This window comes from Salmo salar, chromosome 23, assembly GCF_965601325.2.
Source record: "Salmo salar chromosome 23, fSalSal1, whole genome shotgun sequence".
Taxonomy (NCBI): Eukaryota; Metazoa; Chordata; class Actinopteri; order Salmoniformes; family Salmonidae; genus Salmo; species Salmo salar.
The window spans coordinates 2,079,669-2,096,794 of NC_138313.1; the positions used below are offsets into that span (position 1 = coordinate 2,079,669).

The 17,126-nt window shown below is 44.1% G+C and overlaps 1 protein-coding gene and 1 non-coding gene across 5 annotated transcripts in view; one reads left to right on the forward strand and one right to left on the reverse strand.

The window, feature by feature from the left end:
- Positions 1-17,126, forward strand: part of LOC106583928 (protein cramped-like) — a 76,783-nt gene that overhangs the window by 23,283 nt on the left and 36,374 nt on the right. For all 4 annotated transcript variants that reach the window (XM_014168603.3, XM_014168602.3, XM_014168599.3 and 1 more), the window contains exons 4-14: positions 448-601; positions 1,026-1,109; positions 1,465-1,513; positions 3,493-3,578; positions 3,824-3,947; positions 10,181-10,262; positions 10,549-11,694; positions 12,034-12,208; positions 12,410-12,573; positions 16,577-16,651; positions 16,759-16,840. In XM_014168603.3, coding sequence (XP_014024078.1) covers positions 448-601; positions 1,026-1,109; positions 1,465-1,513; positions 3,493-3,578; positions 3,824-3,947; positions 10,181-10,262; positions 10,549-11,694; positions 12,034-12,208; positions 12,410-12,573; positions 16,577-16,651; positions 16,759-16,840 — 2,221 coding nt within the window. The remainder of the gene's footprint in view (positions 1-447; positions 602-1,025; positions 1,110-1,464; positions 1,514-3,492; positions 3,579-3,823; positions 3,948-10,180; positions 10,263-10,548; positions 11,695-12,033; positions 12,209-12,409; positions 12,574-16,576; positions 16,652-16,758; positions 16,841-17,126) is intronic.
- trnaa-ugc (transfer RNA alanine (anticodon UGC)) lies at positions 7,417-7,492 on the reverse strand. Its single transcript has one exon. It is a non-coding gene; the product is annotated as a tRNA-Ala (tRNA).

A 17,126-nucleotide genomic window follows, 5' to 3' on the forward strand; every position in this document is an offset into this window, starting at 1 on the left:
AAAAACTACAAACCACTTCTGGTTGGATTGTTTTCTCAGGTTTTTGCCTGCCATATGAGTTCTGTTATACTTAGACACCATTCAGAGTGTTTTCTATCCAAATCTACAAATTATATGCATATCCTACCTTCTGGGCCTGAGTAGCACGCAGTTTAATTTGGGCTCGTCATTCATCTGAATTTCCGAATACTCCCCCCGTCACTAAAAAGTTAAAGGGATACTTCGAGATTTTGGCAATGCGGCCCTTTATCTACTTCCTCTGAGTCAGATGAACTCGCGGATACTTTTTATGTCTGTGTCCCGTATTAAGGAAGTTGGAGGTAGTTTCACAAGCAAATGTGGATACCCATAGACTTCCAGTCGTTGCAATAACGCTTATTAGCAATTGCGTGCCCCCTACTCCAACACAACTTCCATATCTCTAGTGGTGTGTCTCGCTCTCTGTAGCATGGGAAGGACTTTGAGGCGATCCAGACAAACATAGTGTTGAAGCATAAGAAGAAGGGGAAGCCAGCCAGCATGGTGAAGAACAAAGAGCAAGTCCGACACTTCTACTACCGCACCTGGCACAAGATCTCCAAGCACATCGACTTCGCCAACGGTAAGCTAGTTTATCGCTCTCTTCTCTCTCGTTATTTCTCAAATAGAAATCGCCACTCACCTCTTGCTTGTTTAGTCTCTCTTTTTGTCGTGTTTCAGTTTGTTGACAAAAACATTGACCTTCGAAATCAGTGTGAATCTTTGCAAGCAACCAGCTTTTTATGAAGACCAGTTGGCATTTGCAAGTGAAACTTTGCCTGTAGTCTGCGTTCATTTCTTCTTTTGCATCCTATTATGTTTAACGCGCGCGCACACACACACTCTCGTAAGCGACTCATTAAATGTGCAAGAGTTAAACTGTCTTTCGATCTTACCATCAGTGTGTGACCCATTTTAAGTTTTTGGGGCACCCAAGATCACTGGTGTGCTGTAGTTTTTCTTTTCGTTTTTATCCCATAACATGCCCAGTTCCTCCTGTCCCACAGTGTACTCCCGTGTGCTGAAGAAGTCCTCTCAGGAGCTGTACGGTCTCATCTGCTACGCTGAGTTAAGGAAGAAGGTTGGAGGATGTAAGTCAAGCAGGGTCTGTGTGTGCGGGGGGGGGGGGTGCAGCCGCCGCCGTGTCTTTGGTGTGTTTGACACGTCTCAGTCTGGCTCTGTTTCTGCTGCTGGGCCTGGTTGGCCGCGTGGGAGCTGATTTTTAAATGTTGCGCCGGGGTCATGAGGGACAGTTAAGTGTCGCACAGGTCATGAAGAAGGTTATGTTATTAATGTCCTATGTCTGTGTTAGTCTTGTGTCCAAAGATGGCTAGCTTTTCTACCTCTGTTGGAGGTCATTACAGATGTTATGTTAATGTCTGTCTTCACAAAGCAAGAGCAAGGAGGTACGCACTCTAGCTTTTCTAACTCTGTTGTTGTTCATAGTGATGGACGATAAGAACGTGGCCAAGCTTAACGAGCTCATCCAACAGGGGTAAGACCGACACAAACATTTTACCAATGTAACCACAGCTTTTTGAAATATACCTATTTTTTTCCTAAACTTTGTAGTTGATTTGCTTAAAAATAGTTTATACATTTTGAAATAAACCGTTATATACACCAGTTTATTATGTACACCAATTTGGTACCTGGTCGGTACCCCCTTTTGCCTCTAGAACAGCCTAAATTCTTCGGGGGATGGATTCTACAAGTCAGAAACGTTCCACAGGGCTGTTGGTCCATGCTGACGCGATGGCATCACGCAGTTGCTGCAAATTGGACGGCAGTACATTGCCTCCACCAACCTGTATCGTTGACACCAGGCAGGATGGGTCCATGGACTCATGCTGCTTACGCCCATTCCTTACTGTGCCATCAGCATGACGCAACAAGAATCGGGATTCGTCGGACCAGGCAATGTTTTTCCACTCTTCATTTGTCCAGTGTTGGTGATCCATGTGCCCACTGGAGCCGCTTCTCCGTGTTTTTAGCTGATTGGAGTGGAACCCGGTGTGGTCAACTGCTGCAATAGCCCATCCCGGACAAGGATCGATGAGTTGTGCATTCCAAGATGCTGTTCTGCACACCACTGTTGTATTGCGCCAACATTTGTCTGTGGCCCGCCTGTTAGCTTGCACAATTCTTGCCATTCTCCTTTGACCTCATCAACAAGCTGTTTTCTGCCAATGGACTGCCACTGCCAATGTTTATTTGTTTTGTCGCACCATTCTCGGGAAACCCTAAACTGTCGTGCATGAAAATCCCATGAGGGCTGCCGTTACTGGATCCGGCAAGCCTGGCACAGACAATCATACCACGCTCCAAGTCGCTTATGAGACTCGCTTTACCCATTCTAATGTTCAATCAAGCAGTAACTGAATGCCTGTCTGCCTGCTTTATATTGCAAGCCACGGCCACGTGACTCACTGTCTGTAGGAGTGAGCCATTTTTGTGAACAGGGGGGTGTACCTAATAAACTGGCTGGAGTGTGGTTATATACTGAACAAAAATATAAGTGTAACGTGTTGGTCCTATCTTTCATGAGCTGAAATAAGATCCCAGACATTCTCTCAAATGTGTGCACGAAGTTGTTTACATCCCTGTTGGTGAGCATTTTTCTTTTGCCATGATAATCCATCCACCTGACAGGTGTGGCATATCAAGAAGCTCATTAAATGGCATGATCTTTGCACAGGTGCACCTTGTTCTGGGGGTCAATAAAAGGCCACTCTAAAATGTACAGATTTGTCACACAACACAATGCCACAGATGTCTCAAGTTGAGGAAGCTTGCAATTGGCATGCTGACAGCAGGAATGTCCACCAGAGCAGTTAGCAGAGAATTGAATGTTCATTTCTCTACCACAAGCTGCCTCCAACTTTGTTTTAGAGAATTTGGCAGTACATACAACCGGCCTCACAACCGCAGACTACATGTAATCAGGACAGACCAGAACCTCCACGTCCTCCTTCATTTGCATGATTGTCTGAGACCAGCCAACCGGGCAGCTGATGAAACTGAGTAGTATTTCTGTCTGTAATAAAGCCCTTTTGTGGAAAGAAACTCATTCTGATTTGCTGGGCCTGGCTCCCCCAGTGGGTGGGCAGCTTATGGTAAAGAAATTAACATGAACGTTTCTGGCAACCGCTCTGGTGGACCTAACTGCAGTCAGCATGACAATTGCACGCTTCCTCTCAACTTGAGACTTATTGTCCCCAGCACAAGGTGCCCTTGTGTAATGATCATGCTGTTTAATCAGCTTCTTGATATTCCATAGTCAAAAAAATGACACAAATAAGCTCTTTGTGCATATGGAACATTTCAGGATTTTTTATTATTTCAGCTCATGAAACATGGGATCAACACTTTACATGTAGACTTTTTATTTTTATCCAGTGTAGATAGTTGTGCAATTGCTATTTGGGTGTAGTTTGTGTGTTTTGTGGTTCTCATGGTTCTGTATTCTCCCAGGGCGACCACAGTGCGTTCTAAAGGCAGGAACCTGCGCATCAAAGCTCCCATGTGCCGTGCGCTCAAGAGGCTGTGTGACCCAGATGGTGAGTGTACACACAAACAGGCACACAGTGACACACTCACACAGCAGGAAGAGGGAAGAAGGGGATGTTGAGGAGTCATGCATATGGGCAGGAGGGGATGGATTTCCATGGTAGTACTCAGGAAAGGGGCGGTATGAGTAAGTGGTGATTATGATGCTGATCATCTCAGGACCGGAGAGAACAAATCTTATCCTACTTTCCTTTTACACCTCCCTTTCTATATTGCTTGCTCACTCTCTCTCAAGGAGTGAGTGATGAAGAGGACCAGAAGCCTGTGCGTCTACCTCTGAAGGTTGCCGTGGAGCTGCAGCCGCGTAGCAACCACTCCTGGGCCCGTGTCCAGAGTCTGGCCCATAATCCCCGCCTCAGGTCAGTGTCAACAATGCCTTTGACACTGTTGACAATCACATTCTCATTCAAAGGTAGGCCTGGACCAGGCTTCTTGCAAGGGGTTTTAGCATTATGTCACCAGGACACTGTTTTCTGATGGTGTTAATCTAGCTCCCTGGATATTACAAAAGGTGTACTGCAGGGTCAGTATTGGGACCGGTTCTCTTTACTATTTAAATAAATACATCTGTGTTAAAACTTGTAATATTAATCTGTATGTAGACAATACTGTTATGCATTCCATTGCCCCAACTGTAGATGTTGTGTTGAGCTGCAATCTGACTTTGTTGCCTTACAACAAGCACTGGTTGGTTTAAAACACCTATGTAATGTGGGCAAGACTAAATGTATTTTATCGAATTCTCGCAATTTTTTTTAATTTCAGATGGACTACATATTTATTCATTGAGTGTTTGTCCCATAGATCGGGTTCCTGCCTATAAATGTCTGGGAATTTATATTCAAATAAAAGTTTATTGGTCACATACACATGGTTAGCAGATGTTAATGCGAGTGTAGCGAAATGCTTGTGCTTTTAGTTCTGGCTGTGCAGTAATATCTAACAATTCCCCAACAACTACCTAATACACACATCTAAAGGGGTGAATGAGAATATGTACATATAATATATGGATGAGCGATGGCCATGAGTTATGTAAAGATTATTAAAGTGGCATTGTTTAAAATGACTAGTGATTGACTTTAGTGATCATTGTTTAGCAGTCTGATGGCCTTGCGATAGAAGCTGTTTATCCAGTCTTGGCAAACGTTTAAAAAACATACTGATGCGCTAATTAAAAAGCTAAGATTTTAAAGTGGGATTATTTTTTTTGAACTATTGTAGATCTTGCCTCTCCCTAAACCGCAAGAAGCAGATTGAACAGTCAACTTTCCTGCCAGTTCTTGACTATGGTGACACCATTTAGCAGAATGCAGCAGCCACTACTCTTAATCCTTTGGATGCAGTCGTAACATAGCGCCCTTCGCTTTATCACAGGTGACAATTTTAATACTCATCACTGTATCAAAAGGTTGGCGGATTTTCATTAATTTCCCGTAGATCACTTCACTATTCCCATTTTGTTTACCAAGGTCTACGTCACAAAATTCTGACTTACCTAACTTCATTGTTGAAGTATAAAAACATGCGTTACCAAACCCGTTCACAGGGTTGGTTAACTGTTGAAGTTCTTTGGGTCTCCATCTAATTAAGTAAATCTGCTTTTAGTTTGAATGCACCTCACTGCTGGAACAATTTACAAAACGCATTACAATTGGATGTTCTGGTGCGCTCAGGCAATTTAAAACGTTGATTTGAGGACCTTGTAGCTGAGTTGGGTTGTGGCGGTCATGAAATTGTCAGCTGGTGATTTGTCAAGCAAATAACTGCAGGTCTCATGGTAATTGACCGATTAATTAACAAAAACCCATTTAGCATCTCCTGGCTTCCACACACAGCCTACAAGCCACTGATGCAGACATTTGGAACATCCACATTTTAAAAAGTCTAATGAATCCATTTAATATAGCCTACACATCACAATAAATCAATTATTTAATTTAGATGGGTCTCTTGCGTCTGCAAGAGCAGAAAGAGACTCTTAACAAGGAACTTTGGTCCCAAATGAGGACCCAGCCAAGAAGAGATCAACATCCGACGAGCTTCTCCTTCACGTCTCTATGGATTAAAATGACAATTTTAATCCATACAAATCATTAAAATCCAGACAGAAAATATTTACACAAGAAGCAACCTAATATCACACAGTCAACCTCTCAGTCATTTAGTAAGTTCACCATTCTGCCATTCTTACTGAGAGAGCTAGTCATAGAGGGAGTGAGGTTGGGAGTGGCTGAAAGACTGAAGTGCATGTGTGTTTGTGTACTATACTGTATGAGATATCTTCGGCAAAATCATTCGCAAGGAGATTCCTGCAAAAATATTATTTGAAGATGTATAGCCTTAGACCGTCGTGAGACAGGTTAGTTTTACCCTGCAGGTCTCATGGTAATTGACCGATAATTAACAAAAACCCATTTAGCATCTCCTGGCAGAGATTACAGCTGTGAGTCTTTCTGGGTAATTCTCTAAGAACTTTGCACACCTGGATTGCACAATTTGTGTACATTATATTTTTTGCATGTTTTGGAATACACAAAATCATTCAAATCCAGACAAAATATTTACACAAGAAGCAACCTAATATCACACCATGTCAAGTAATGCAAGTCGAAGAAAATGTAGTCTTATTTCAGAAGAATAGAATAACTCTGCGTAGAATACTCTGCGTTGTCCTTATGTTAGGCTCTGATCTGACTATGCCATATATGTCTGTGGGCTACATTAGTTTATTTAGCAGACAAGATTTGCTTTGAAGTCATGGCATTATTTTATAGTAATGAAGAGTCAATTTAACATAGCTGAATAAAATAGAAAGGATATTTTCTCAACGATATGAGGGAGTGTGTATATGCAGCTATTGCATTGAGCTGTTAACAAAGACAGGTCCTCTTATATGTCTAATTTTAGAGTTATTTCTGGAACTTTAGTTGTGATACAAACGTTGGGCTATATGTTTAGACTTTTAATACATTCTAAGGCTGCATGATGCAACTCTAATTGATTTGAAAAAAATACTATGGAAGGCATGAGCTCCGCTTTGTTTTTTTGTGCAGGCTGCACACTCCAACAGTCTCTCATTCACAATTTGACAAGGACTTGAATATATTCTCACCAGGCCTAGAATTTCCCGGCCGCATCCCCTTTGTGTCGCCGTAATGCCCTCCAAAAAAATCCATTCCTTTTTTCGCCCTGAATACAATAATTATAGTTCCCTTCTCCTGGCTGCGTGCTCCAAAGCACCTCTCAGATATTTAAGTTCTTAGTAGCCAGTGCCCATCACGTGATCGGGTCTACATTTACTTTTCGTCAGCCAACAAGATGAGTAGGCTTAACAAATATCAAAAGCACTAGCCTATGTCAATCTACTATCCCCCATAGTACAAAAGTTGACCTATTCTGTGCATTTTAAATAAATATTTCAAACATTGTCTGGGACAGTTGTGGGATGCGATAGACCCCAAACTAATACAACCACTAGCTTCAAAAAACGTAAAAGCAATGAGGCTGACGCAACAGATCAGACCATTTAGGTTCAAATGTTGATAAACTATTAGGGTATTTCTTCACATTATAAGCTCAGCAATGTGCACACCGCAGTAGGCTATAAGCGTGACTGTTCCAAAATGCAATCAATTTGCCAGAAAACACCATTCTCAAAAGCAATCACAAATGCGATTATGCATGTAATGCTTTTATTATAAATGTGTATTTTTATGGTGGCAATGATTTACATTTACATTTTAGTCATTTAGCAGACGTTCTTATCCAGAGCGACTTACGGTAGTGAATTAGTACATTTCATACTTCTTTTTTTTCCCCCCGTACTGGTCCCCCGTGGGAATCGAACCCACAACCCTGGCGTTGCAAACGCCATGCTCTACCAACTGAGCCACATGGGACCGTGTGATCTTCCCCAAAGGTGAAACTCACGCGCTGCGCATGTATGCCAGTTAGGCTAGACAACCATTGTAAAGCAGATTAGTATGCTTCATTTTAAGAAGGTATGTGGTCACTTAAGTTATGATACAACCTTATCAAAACATATAGGCCTATGTGCAACTATGATTTTGAGAGAGTGTATTTCATTTTTTTAGACGTGCTGTTTCTTGACTGCACACAAGCTGGGCATCATTCACAAGTGATAGGCTAATATTGTCACCCATCAGACTATTCTTAATTTAATATTGTCTTTACATATACTAAATCATGTGTCAATTCTTATTTAAAATGGACTATTAAGCACCTGTCTCAACAGGGGCAAGTTGAAAAATACATGTAATCTATGCACTTAAATAGTGAATGGAGGACGCTTTTCCCGTGGTTCATTTTCATGCCAGCCAGGTATGCTATACTCCTGTTGTGAAGAGAAGCAATATGCTTAATATTAAGAAAATGTGTAAATAAATATAGTAAGCCTAGCCTATTGAAAGCTGATAGTAGCCTCTGTTAAAAAGAGAATATCAATACTCTCATGCAATTGCATAGCCTTTAGAAATATTGCTTAACCTCTAAGGGCTAGGTGGGACGCTAGCGTCCCCCCCGTGGTGCACTCCATCAACAGCAGGTGCATTTCAAGAGCGGCAAATTTGAATCCAAATAAATGTCAAAATTCAAATTTTTCAAACATACAACTATTTTACACCCTTTGAAAGATAAACATCTCCTTAATCTAACCACGTTTTACGATTTCAAAAAGGTTTTACGGCGAAAGCATAAATTTAGAGTATGTTAGGACAGTACATTTACAAGAGTTGTGTGTAATGTTTTGTCAATTAAAAGACAGGGTCACCAAAACCATAAAACCAGCTAAAATGATGCACTAACCTTTTACAATCTCCATCAGATGACACTCCTAGGACATTATGTTAGACAATGCATGCATTTTTAGTTCTATCAAGTTCATATTTATATCCAAAAACAGCGTTTTACTATGGCATTGATGTTGAGGAAATCGTTTCCCTCCAATAACCGGCAGTCAAGTCAACACCACAAATTAAATAATTAAAATTAGAAAACATTGGTAAAATATTATATTGTCATTTAAAGAATTATAGATTTACATCTCTTGAACGCAATCAACTTGCCAGATTTAAAAATAACCTTACTGGGAAATCACACTTTGCAATAATCTGAGCACTGCGCCCAGAAAAATACGCGTTGCGATACAGACTAGACGTCATGTTGGGGAGATCTAAAATCGAAAATACTATGTAAATAATCCATTACCTTTGATTCTCTTCATCAGATGTCACTTCCAGGTATCACAGGTACATAACGAATGTAGTTTTGTTCAAAAAAAGCTCATCATTTATGTCCAAAAATCTCCGTCTTGTTAGCACATGATCTAAGCCAGCCGGTCTTCTCGTCATGAACGAGGGGAAAAAATATATTTACGTTCGTTCAAACATGTCAAACGTTGTATAGCATAAATCATTAGGGCCTTTTTTAACCAGAACATGAATAATATTCAAGGTGGACGAATGCATACTCTTTTATAACGTATTGGAACGAGGGTACCCAACATGAACTCGCGCGCCAGGTGTCTAATGGGCCATCATCGTTCCATGGCTCTTGTTCGGTCAGATCTCCCTCCAGAAGACTCAAAACACTTTGTAAAGGCTGGTGACATCTAGTGGAAGCAATAGGAAGTGCCCAAATATTCCTCAGCCCCTGTGTTTTTCAATGGGATAGGTTTAAAGGTAATAGAACACATCAGGTATCCACTTCCTGTCAGAAAATGTCTCAGGGTTTTGCCTGCCAAATGAGTTCTGTTATACTCACAGACACCATTCAAACAGTTTTAGAAACTTTAGTGTTTTCTATCCATATATAATAAGTATATGCATATTCTAGTTACTGGGTAGGATTAGTAACCAGATTAAATCGGGTACATTTTTTTTATCCAGCCGTGCAAATACTGCCCCCTAGCCCTAACAGGTTAACAAGAGCGTGGTCTCTCATGAAGTGTTTTTGATAAAATGTTAGATATTTTGCAATGTCAGAGTGATTAGAGGGACAATAGAGTGCTGAATACCATGCAGTTAGCAAGTTTGGTAGGCTACTAATGCCGCATTAGAGCTCGGAGAAGCCTAATTACCGTGACTAAATGGTCACGTGGAATTTGACTGCGGTCGTGACTTGTGACCGCCGGTGTGGAGGTAATACGGTCACCGTAACAGCGCTAATTGTAACTGTATTTCCCAAATTTTGTTGGTGTTTGCTGTATTACTGTGATCAGGGCACCCTGTAGAATGAGCCTGGTCTCAATGGGTTTTCCTTGAATGAATAAATAATAGATTAAGTTTTTTTTGAAACAATAGAACATTAGGCGTGTTTGCAAAGCCCATCTTACGTTCAATCTTGATGCTTCTGTGACACCCAACCCTGACTTTTGTATCCCCATACATAGTGGCCATTACATGAAGTGTATTGTCATTATCATATTTTGGTTTAAAGATGGGTTTTGCTAGGTTGTATAGTGCTGAACATGCCCCTGTCAGTGTTTGAGCTTTGTTGTCTACAGGAGCTGTCTTTGCTGAGAAATGTAAATATTTTCGAACATTGTCCATTCTTCTGTGCGGTGATGTAGGATGGTGGTGGAGCTGCATAGGAAGGTGTCCAGCCTGATTGAGTTCCTGAAACAGAAGTGGGACGTCCAGGACCAGCTCATCGTATCCTTCCACATCATAGCAGTCATGTCATGCCCATCTTATAGCACTTAGACCACAACCTAACTGGTACATTTTTTTTTTTTTTTTTTATCTGGTCGAGTATAGAATCGCATGAAATTAGCACCAGACAATCAGCTGGTGAAAAGTCTCAATTGAGCTGATCCATAGTACTTCAAGAGATCAACAGATATATTTAGCCTAGTTGATGCTCAATTCTTGTTTTTGTTTATTTTACTTTGAATCTACTGCTTCTCTGCTGACCCTCCCTTGACCATACTGTGTTCAGCTGAAGAGCTTGCAGGAGCGTGAGGCGTTAGAGGGAACCCAGCAGCACAGTGGTAGCGGCAGCCCTGCTCTCCCCTGCAGAGCAGACGAGGACCTGTTCCTGTACCCAGCTGAGACCAGCACCCTGACCGCCCTGCCCAGCGTAGCCCGTGTGGTCCACTCCAAGGCCTCCTGCACCGTCCACTGGCAGGAGAGCGGCAAGCCCCGGCCCGGCCCCAAGGAGCTGATCCCCACCGCCCAGATTCTGGGCATCCAGGGGTCCCCGCTCCTCCCCCGGGGGGGCGTGGCCAAACCTGGGCGGGGCGGTGGTGGTGGGGATGCTCGACGGGTAGGGGGCGAGACCCCTGTATCTACGGCCGAAGGAGGAACGTTGGGAGGAGGAGCAGGGCCAGAGCACAAGAATCTGAACCAGATAACATCTCCTCCTGTACGTCCTCTTCCTTCTCCTTCGTCTTTGCTGCTGTTGTCTATGGCTCAGAAACAGGAGGGTGGTGCAGCCACGGGGCAGGTGGAAGGGGAGAAGGGGCTGGGGGGAGGACCAGGGGTAGGGAAGGCCTTGGGGGCCAAGGAAGGTGATGGGGACTCCAATTCTCAGGGCCAGGGGGGAGGTTCTTGCTCTGCTACTGAGCCGTGCAGGCATGAAGAGCGGACCCCAGGGGTTAACGGCAGTGACAGTGCCTCTCCAGAGAGGAACTTCCTCCCCCTGTTGGACCCCCTGGTTCCCACCACACCTCCACCGGCAACGGTACCGCGACAGGTGGAGGACGTTCCTCCAGACCAGGGGCAGGGGTGGACAGCAGCCCCAGGAAAAGAGGAGTGTGGTGGAGGAGGCAGCACCCCAACCCCGGTGTCTGGCGGTCGGTCGGCCCAGCGGATCTGTGATGAGGGCTGGAGCTCGCGGGGGTCAGACAGCAACGTGACTCTGGCAGAGCTGTACCTGATGCTGGGGAAACCTGGGAAACTGCAGCTGGTGTACGAGTGGCAGCCGGCTTCTGTGGCAGCCCCGGAGCTGGGGGAGGAGGGGCTACAGGGACCAGGGCAAACATGCCCACAGCAACAGTCACCACGCCCTCTGCCCCCACCCTCCACCCACCGCGTCCTGCGCTGTCTCCTCCGGCTGGTATCATCAGAGGTCAACCCCAAACCTGTGAGTCAACACCGCCTAGTGGGGCAAATTCTTCATAGCCACTGGCCACATTCAAATTCTCTACACTTTCCCCGACGTGGTCACTCCTGCACTCTCCCTCGTGGATTTAAAAGTGATTGACTGATGTGAGGATTATGGTGGTAACTCACTCTAGCCATGCTTACACCAAACATTTTAAATGCATGAAGGGGAGGGAACGAGTGCACACTTCTGAAGAAGGGTAGAGAATCGGGTTGAAGACACTGTTGGAGACTTTGTAAACAGATTATGCGATTTATATATAGCCTTAAGTCATTTTTTCTTTGAATGTTCTCTCCCATGTTCTTTCCTCTCCTCCAGGCTCCAGATCTGTGCTCCACAGCCACGTCTCCGGTAAAGCCATCCCAGGAGGAACAGTCCCTCACCCCCCCAGGCAAGGCCCCGGCTGTGGGGGTACGGAGCCCCAACTGTGGACGACTGCCGCCCCTGGGGGTCCGAGCTGCAAAGCTGATGTTACCAAACACTGGCTTGTCCGGTAGCTTACCAAACTCCTCTCACAAGAAAATGCACATAAACACACAACCTACACTTATTGAAACTTCTCCAGTAACTCCAAAGTTTTAGGTCAGAGGACCAATTCTTGAAGTAGTGTTTGTCTTTTACCTGTATCTTTATATGACATCTCATGTACACCGATACTAATTAACTGTAACCTTGGCTTTGAATCACTCCTCAGGTCGTAACCTCCCGCGGTCTCTGCTGGTGTCCGGGGGGGACTCAGATGGTGGGGTGTTTGCTGTTCCCACCACCCTGCCCCCCAACAGCTCCCGACACTCCCGCATGTTCTCTCCCAACAAGGAGGCCGAGCTCGCTTTCCGACAACAGCTCGACTCCATCAGCGTAAGGACATTTTGCGTACTCTCACCATATTGTCTTTCTCAGAACAATAAGCTAGCTGGACTCTTCATCCCTCCTTATAATTTTATTTTCCCTATTCAGGGATGCAAACTCACCTCTTATCAGCGATTTCCAATATACAGTGCATTCGGAAAGTATTCAGACCCCTAGATTTTTTACCACATTTTGTTACCTTACAGCCTTATTCTAAAATTGATTAAATGATTATAAAAAATAAAAAATCTCAATCGACACACAATACCCCATAATGACAAAGTGAAAACAAGCTTTTGGAAAAGTTTGCAAATATATTAAAAATATGAAACAGATTCCTTATTCAGAACCTTTGCTATGAGACTCGAAATTGAGATCAGGTGCATCCTGTTTACCTTGATCGTCCTTGATGTTTCTACAACTTGATTGGAGTCCGCCTGTGGTAAATTCAATTGATTGGACATGATTTGGAAAGGCACACCTGTCTATATAAGGTCCCACATTGGACTGTGTATGTCAGAGCAAAAACCAAGCCATGAGGTGGAAGGAATTATCCGTAGAGCTCTGAGACAGGATTGTGTAGAGGCACAGATCTGGGGAAGGGTACCAAAAAAATGTCTGCAGCATTGAAGGTCCCCAAGAACACAGTGACCTTCATAATTATTAAATGGAAGAAGTTTGGAACCACCAAGACTCTTCCTAGAGCTGGCCGCCCAGCCAAACTGAGCAATCGTTAAAGGGCCTGGTCAGGGAGGTGCCCAAGAACCCGATGGTCTCACTAACAGAGTTCCTCTGTGGAGCTGGTTGTCCTTCTGGAAGCTTCTCTCATCTCTGCAGCACTCCACCAATCAGGCCTTTTATACTAGAGTGGCCAGATGAAAGCCACTCCTCAGTAAAAGGCACATGACAGCCAGCTTGGAGTTTGCCAAAAGGCACCTAAAGGACACTCAGACCATGAGAAACAAGATTCTCTGGTCAGATGAAACCAAGATTGAACTCTTTGGCCTAAATTCCATGTGTCACGTCTGGAGAAAACATGGCACCATCCCTACTGTGAAGCATGGTGGTGGCAGCATCATGCTGTGGGATGTTTTTCAGCAGCAGAGACTGGGGAACTAGTCAGGATCGAGGCACAGATGAACGGAGCATAGTACAAAGATCCTTGATGAAAACCTGCTCCAGAGTACTCAGGACCTCAGACTGGGGCGAAGGTTTACTTTCCAACAGGACAATGACCCAAAGCACACAGGCAAGACAATGTAGGAGTGGCTTCGGGACAAGTCTCTGAATGTCCTTGAGTGGCCCTGCCAGTGCCCGGACTTGAACCCGATCGAGCATCTCTGGAGAGACCTGAAAATACCTATGCAGCGACGCTCCCCATCCAACCTGATAGAGCTTGAAAGCATCTACAGAGAAGAATGGGAGAAACCCCCCAATACAGGTGTGCCAAGCTTGTAGCGTCATACCCTAGAAGACTCGAGGCTAATCGCTGCCAAAGGTGCTTCAACAAAGTACTGAATAAATGGTCTGAATACTTATGTAAATGTGATATTTCAGATTATTTTTAATCTTTTTTTTGCTTTGTAGGATTTGTGTGTAGATTGATGAAAAAAAAAAACAATTTCATCCATTTTTAGAATAAGGCGTAACAAAATGTGGAGAAAGTCAAGGGGTCTGAATACTTCCGAATGCACTGTACGTGGCTAGGTCTGTTTCCACTATAGGCAATTGACAAGCCCCTTTCTACCATGAATTGGTGCACGTTACATAATTTTATAAACTATGTTGCGGGCCATTTTAAACTAAACTCAGCAAAAAAAGAAACGTCCTCACTGTCAACTGCATTTATTTTCAGCGAACGTAACGTGTAAATATTTGTATGAACATAAGATTCAACAACTGCGACATAAACTGAACAAGTTCCACAGACATGTGACTAACAGAAATTGTATGTGTCCCGAACAAAGGGGGGATCAAAAGTAACAGTCAGTATCTGGTGTGGCCACCAGCTGCATTAAGTACTGCAGTGCATTCCCTCCTCATGGACTGCACCAGATTTGCCAGTTCTTGCTGTGAGATGTTACCCCACTCTTCCACCAAGGCACCTGCAAGTTCCAGGACATTTCTGGGGGGGAATGGCCCTAGCCCTCACCCTCTGATCCAACAGGTCCCAGACGTGCTCAATGGGATTGAGATCCGGGCTCTTCGCTGGCCATGGCAGAACACTGACATTCCTGTCTTGCAGGAAATCAGCCATACTGCTCGTTCTGTGCGTGGTGGCATTGTCATGCTGGAGGGTCATGTCAGGATGAGCCTGCAGGAAGGGTACCACATGAGGGCGGAGGATGTTTTCCCTGTAACGCACAGCGTTGAGATTGCCTGCAATGACAACAAGCTCAGTCCGATGATGCTCTGACCCCCAAACCGCCCCAGACCATGACGGACCCTCCAGCTCCAAATCGATCCTGCTCCAGAGTACAGGCCTTGGTGTAACGCTCATTCCTTCGACGATAAACTCGAATTCGACCAACCCTGGTGAGACAAAACTGCGACTCGTCAATGAAGAGCACTTTTTGCCTGTCCTGTCTGGTCCAGCGACGGTGGGTTTGCCCATAGGCGACGTTGTTGCCGGTGATGTCTGGTGAGAACCTGCCTTACAACAGGCCTACAAGCCCTCAGTCCAGGCTCTCTCAGCCTATTGCGGACAGTCTGAGCACTGATGGCGGGATGGTGCGTTCCTGGTGTAACTCGGGCAGTTGTTGTTGCCATCCTGTACCTGACCCGCAGGTATGCTGTTCAGATGTACCGATTCTGTGCAGGTGTTACACGTGGTCTGCCACTGCGAGGACGATCAGCTGTCCGTCCTGTAGCGCTGTCTTAGGCGTCTCACAGTACGGATATTGGAATTTATTGCCCTGACCACATCTGCAGTCCTCATGCCTCCTTGCAGCATGCCTAAGGCATGTTCACGCAGATGAGCAGGGACCCTGGGTATCTTTCTTTTGGTGTTTTTCAGAGTCAGTAGAAAGGCCTCTTTAGTGTCCTAAGTTCTCATAACTGTGACCTTAATTGCCTACCGTCTGTAAGCTGTTAGTGTCTTAACGACCGTTCCACAGGTGCATGTTCATTCATTGTTTATGGTTCATTGAATAAGTATGGGAACAGTGTTTAAACCCTTAATTTGTATTTTTACGAATTACAATGAAGATCTGTGAAATTATCTTTGAAAGACAGGGTCCTGAAAAAGGGATGTATCTTTTTTTTGACGAGTTTACTTGTGGTTTGATAACAAATTACCTTGTTTATTAATGTTACCTGGCTAGTTAGATAACATTGTACCTTGGCTCTGCACACGCTTGGATGGTGCAGGGAAAAGGGATAGATAGCCTACTCAAAGAGATGCATCCTACCTTTGACGCATTTGTCTAATCAATGTAATTCTGAATCAAAAATATATTTTTCTGGTTTTCCTTAAATTCTGTTAGGCACCAAACTTTTGGGAGCTCTGTGTGAGGGAGAGTGTAGGCTATGTGTGCTAAGTTGTCTGAACAGTAGGCTAAAGATAGATTTGGCCTATATGAAACTGAGTGTAACCCTTACTGCCACAATGAAAATGCATATTCCTTACAACATTCCTCTAGTCTTGCCCAATCACAGGTAGGCCTTTGGATATGAGCAAATCAGATGTTTTCTGCAGTAGCCTTTTCTATTATACAGTAAAAAAGTATGAAGTTTAATCTGTTGTGTTGAGTAGAGGTGTGAATATCAAGGACAGGTTTTTGTGCAGCGCCGTGCAGAACATATAGAAAATGTGAACAGGGTGCCTGGCAAACCCTTGTGGTGTCACGATTCTACTCGGTGTCGTGATACTTGGCCTGGTATTATGTCTTGTGTGGAAGTTGGTGTTGTAACAACCTCATTCTAAAAAAAGGCACATTTTCTCGCAGTTCAGATGCATCTTTTTTCTTCACCTTTTTGGGTCCTCACCAGTTTGCATCTCTCCCTCTTACAGTTGCAGTCAGACATTTTCCTGCCGAAACAAAGGAAAAACAGGAGCCGGCCACTTCGAAAGCCCCTCGTGGTCCAGGTAAGTCTCATCTTAGTTCGTTGTTTGGTGTACCTATTGAGTTGTTCTTAGTACATCTTGAAATCTGAACAGATTGTTTTAATGTGAAATTGTTTGTTCCTCCTCAGAGAACCCTGCTCCCCCGCACCACTGGAGACACTCCTCAACACGTCTGCTCCTTCTCCATCCTCTCCAACTCATCTGCCACTGGTATGCCACCTGTCAACTAACCCATACACCTAGTTAAATTATAAATTAATCAGAAAACGTGCTTTTACTTATCTAATCACATGAAGGAAGTAGGCATGTTTGAAGAATCGTAACAACATATTTTTTTGTCTTTATGCTGCAGGAATAAAAAGCACTGGAGAGCAGTAATATTCTGTGTTCGGGCCCAAAAATGTTTTATCCAACTATCTAAACAGGGCTGGAAATAATCAACCACACTCACCTCCATAGTTTGGACTTGACTGACTTTTTCTTCTTACCGTCTCCC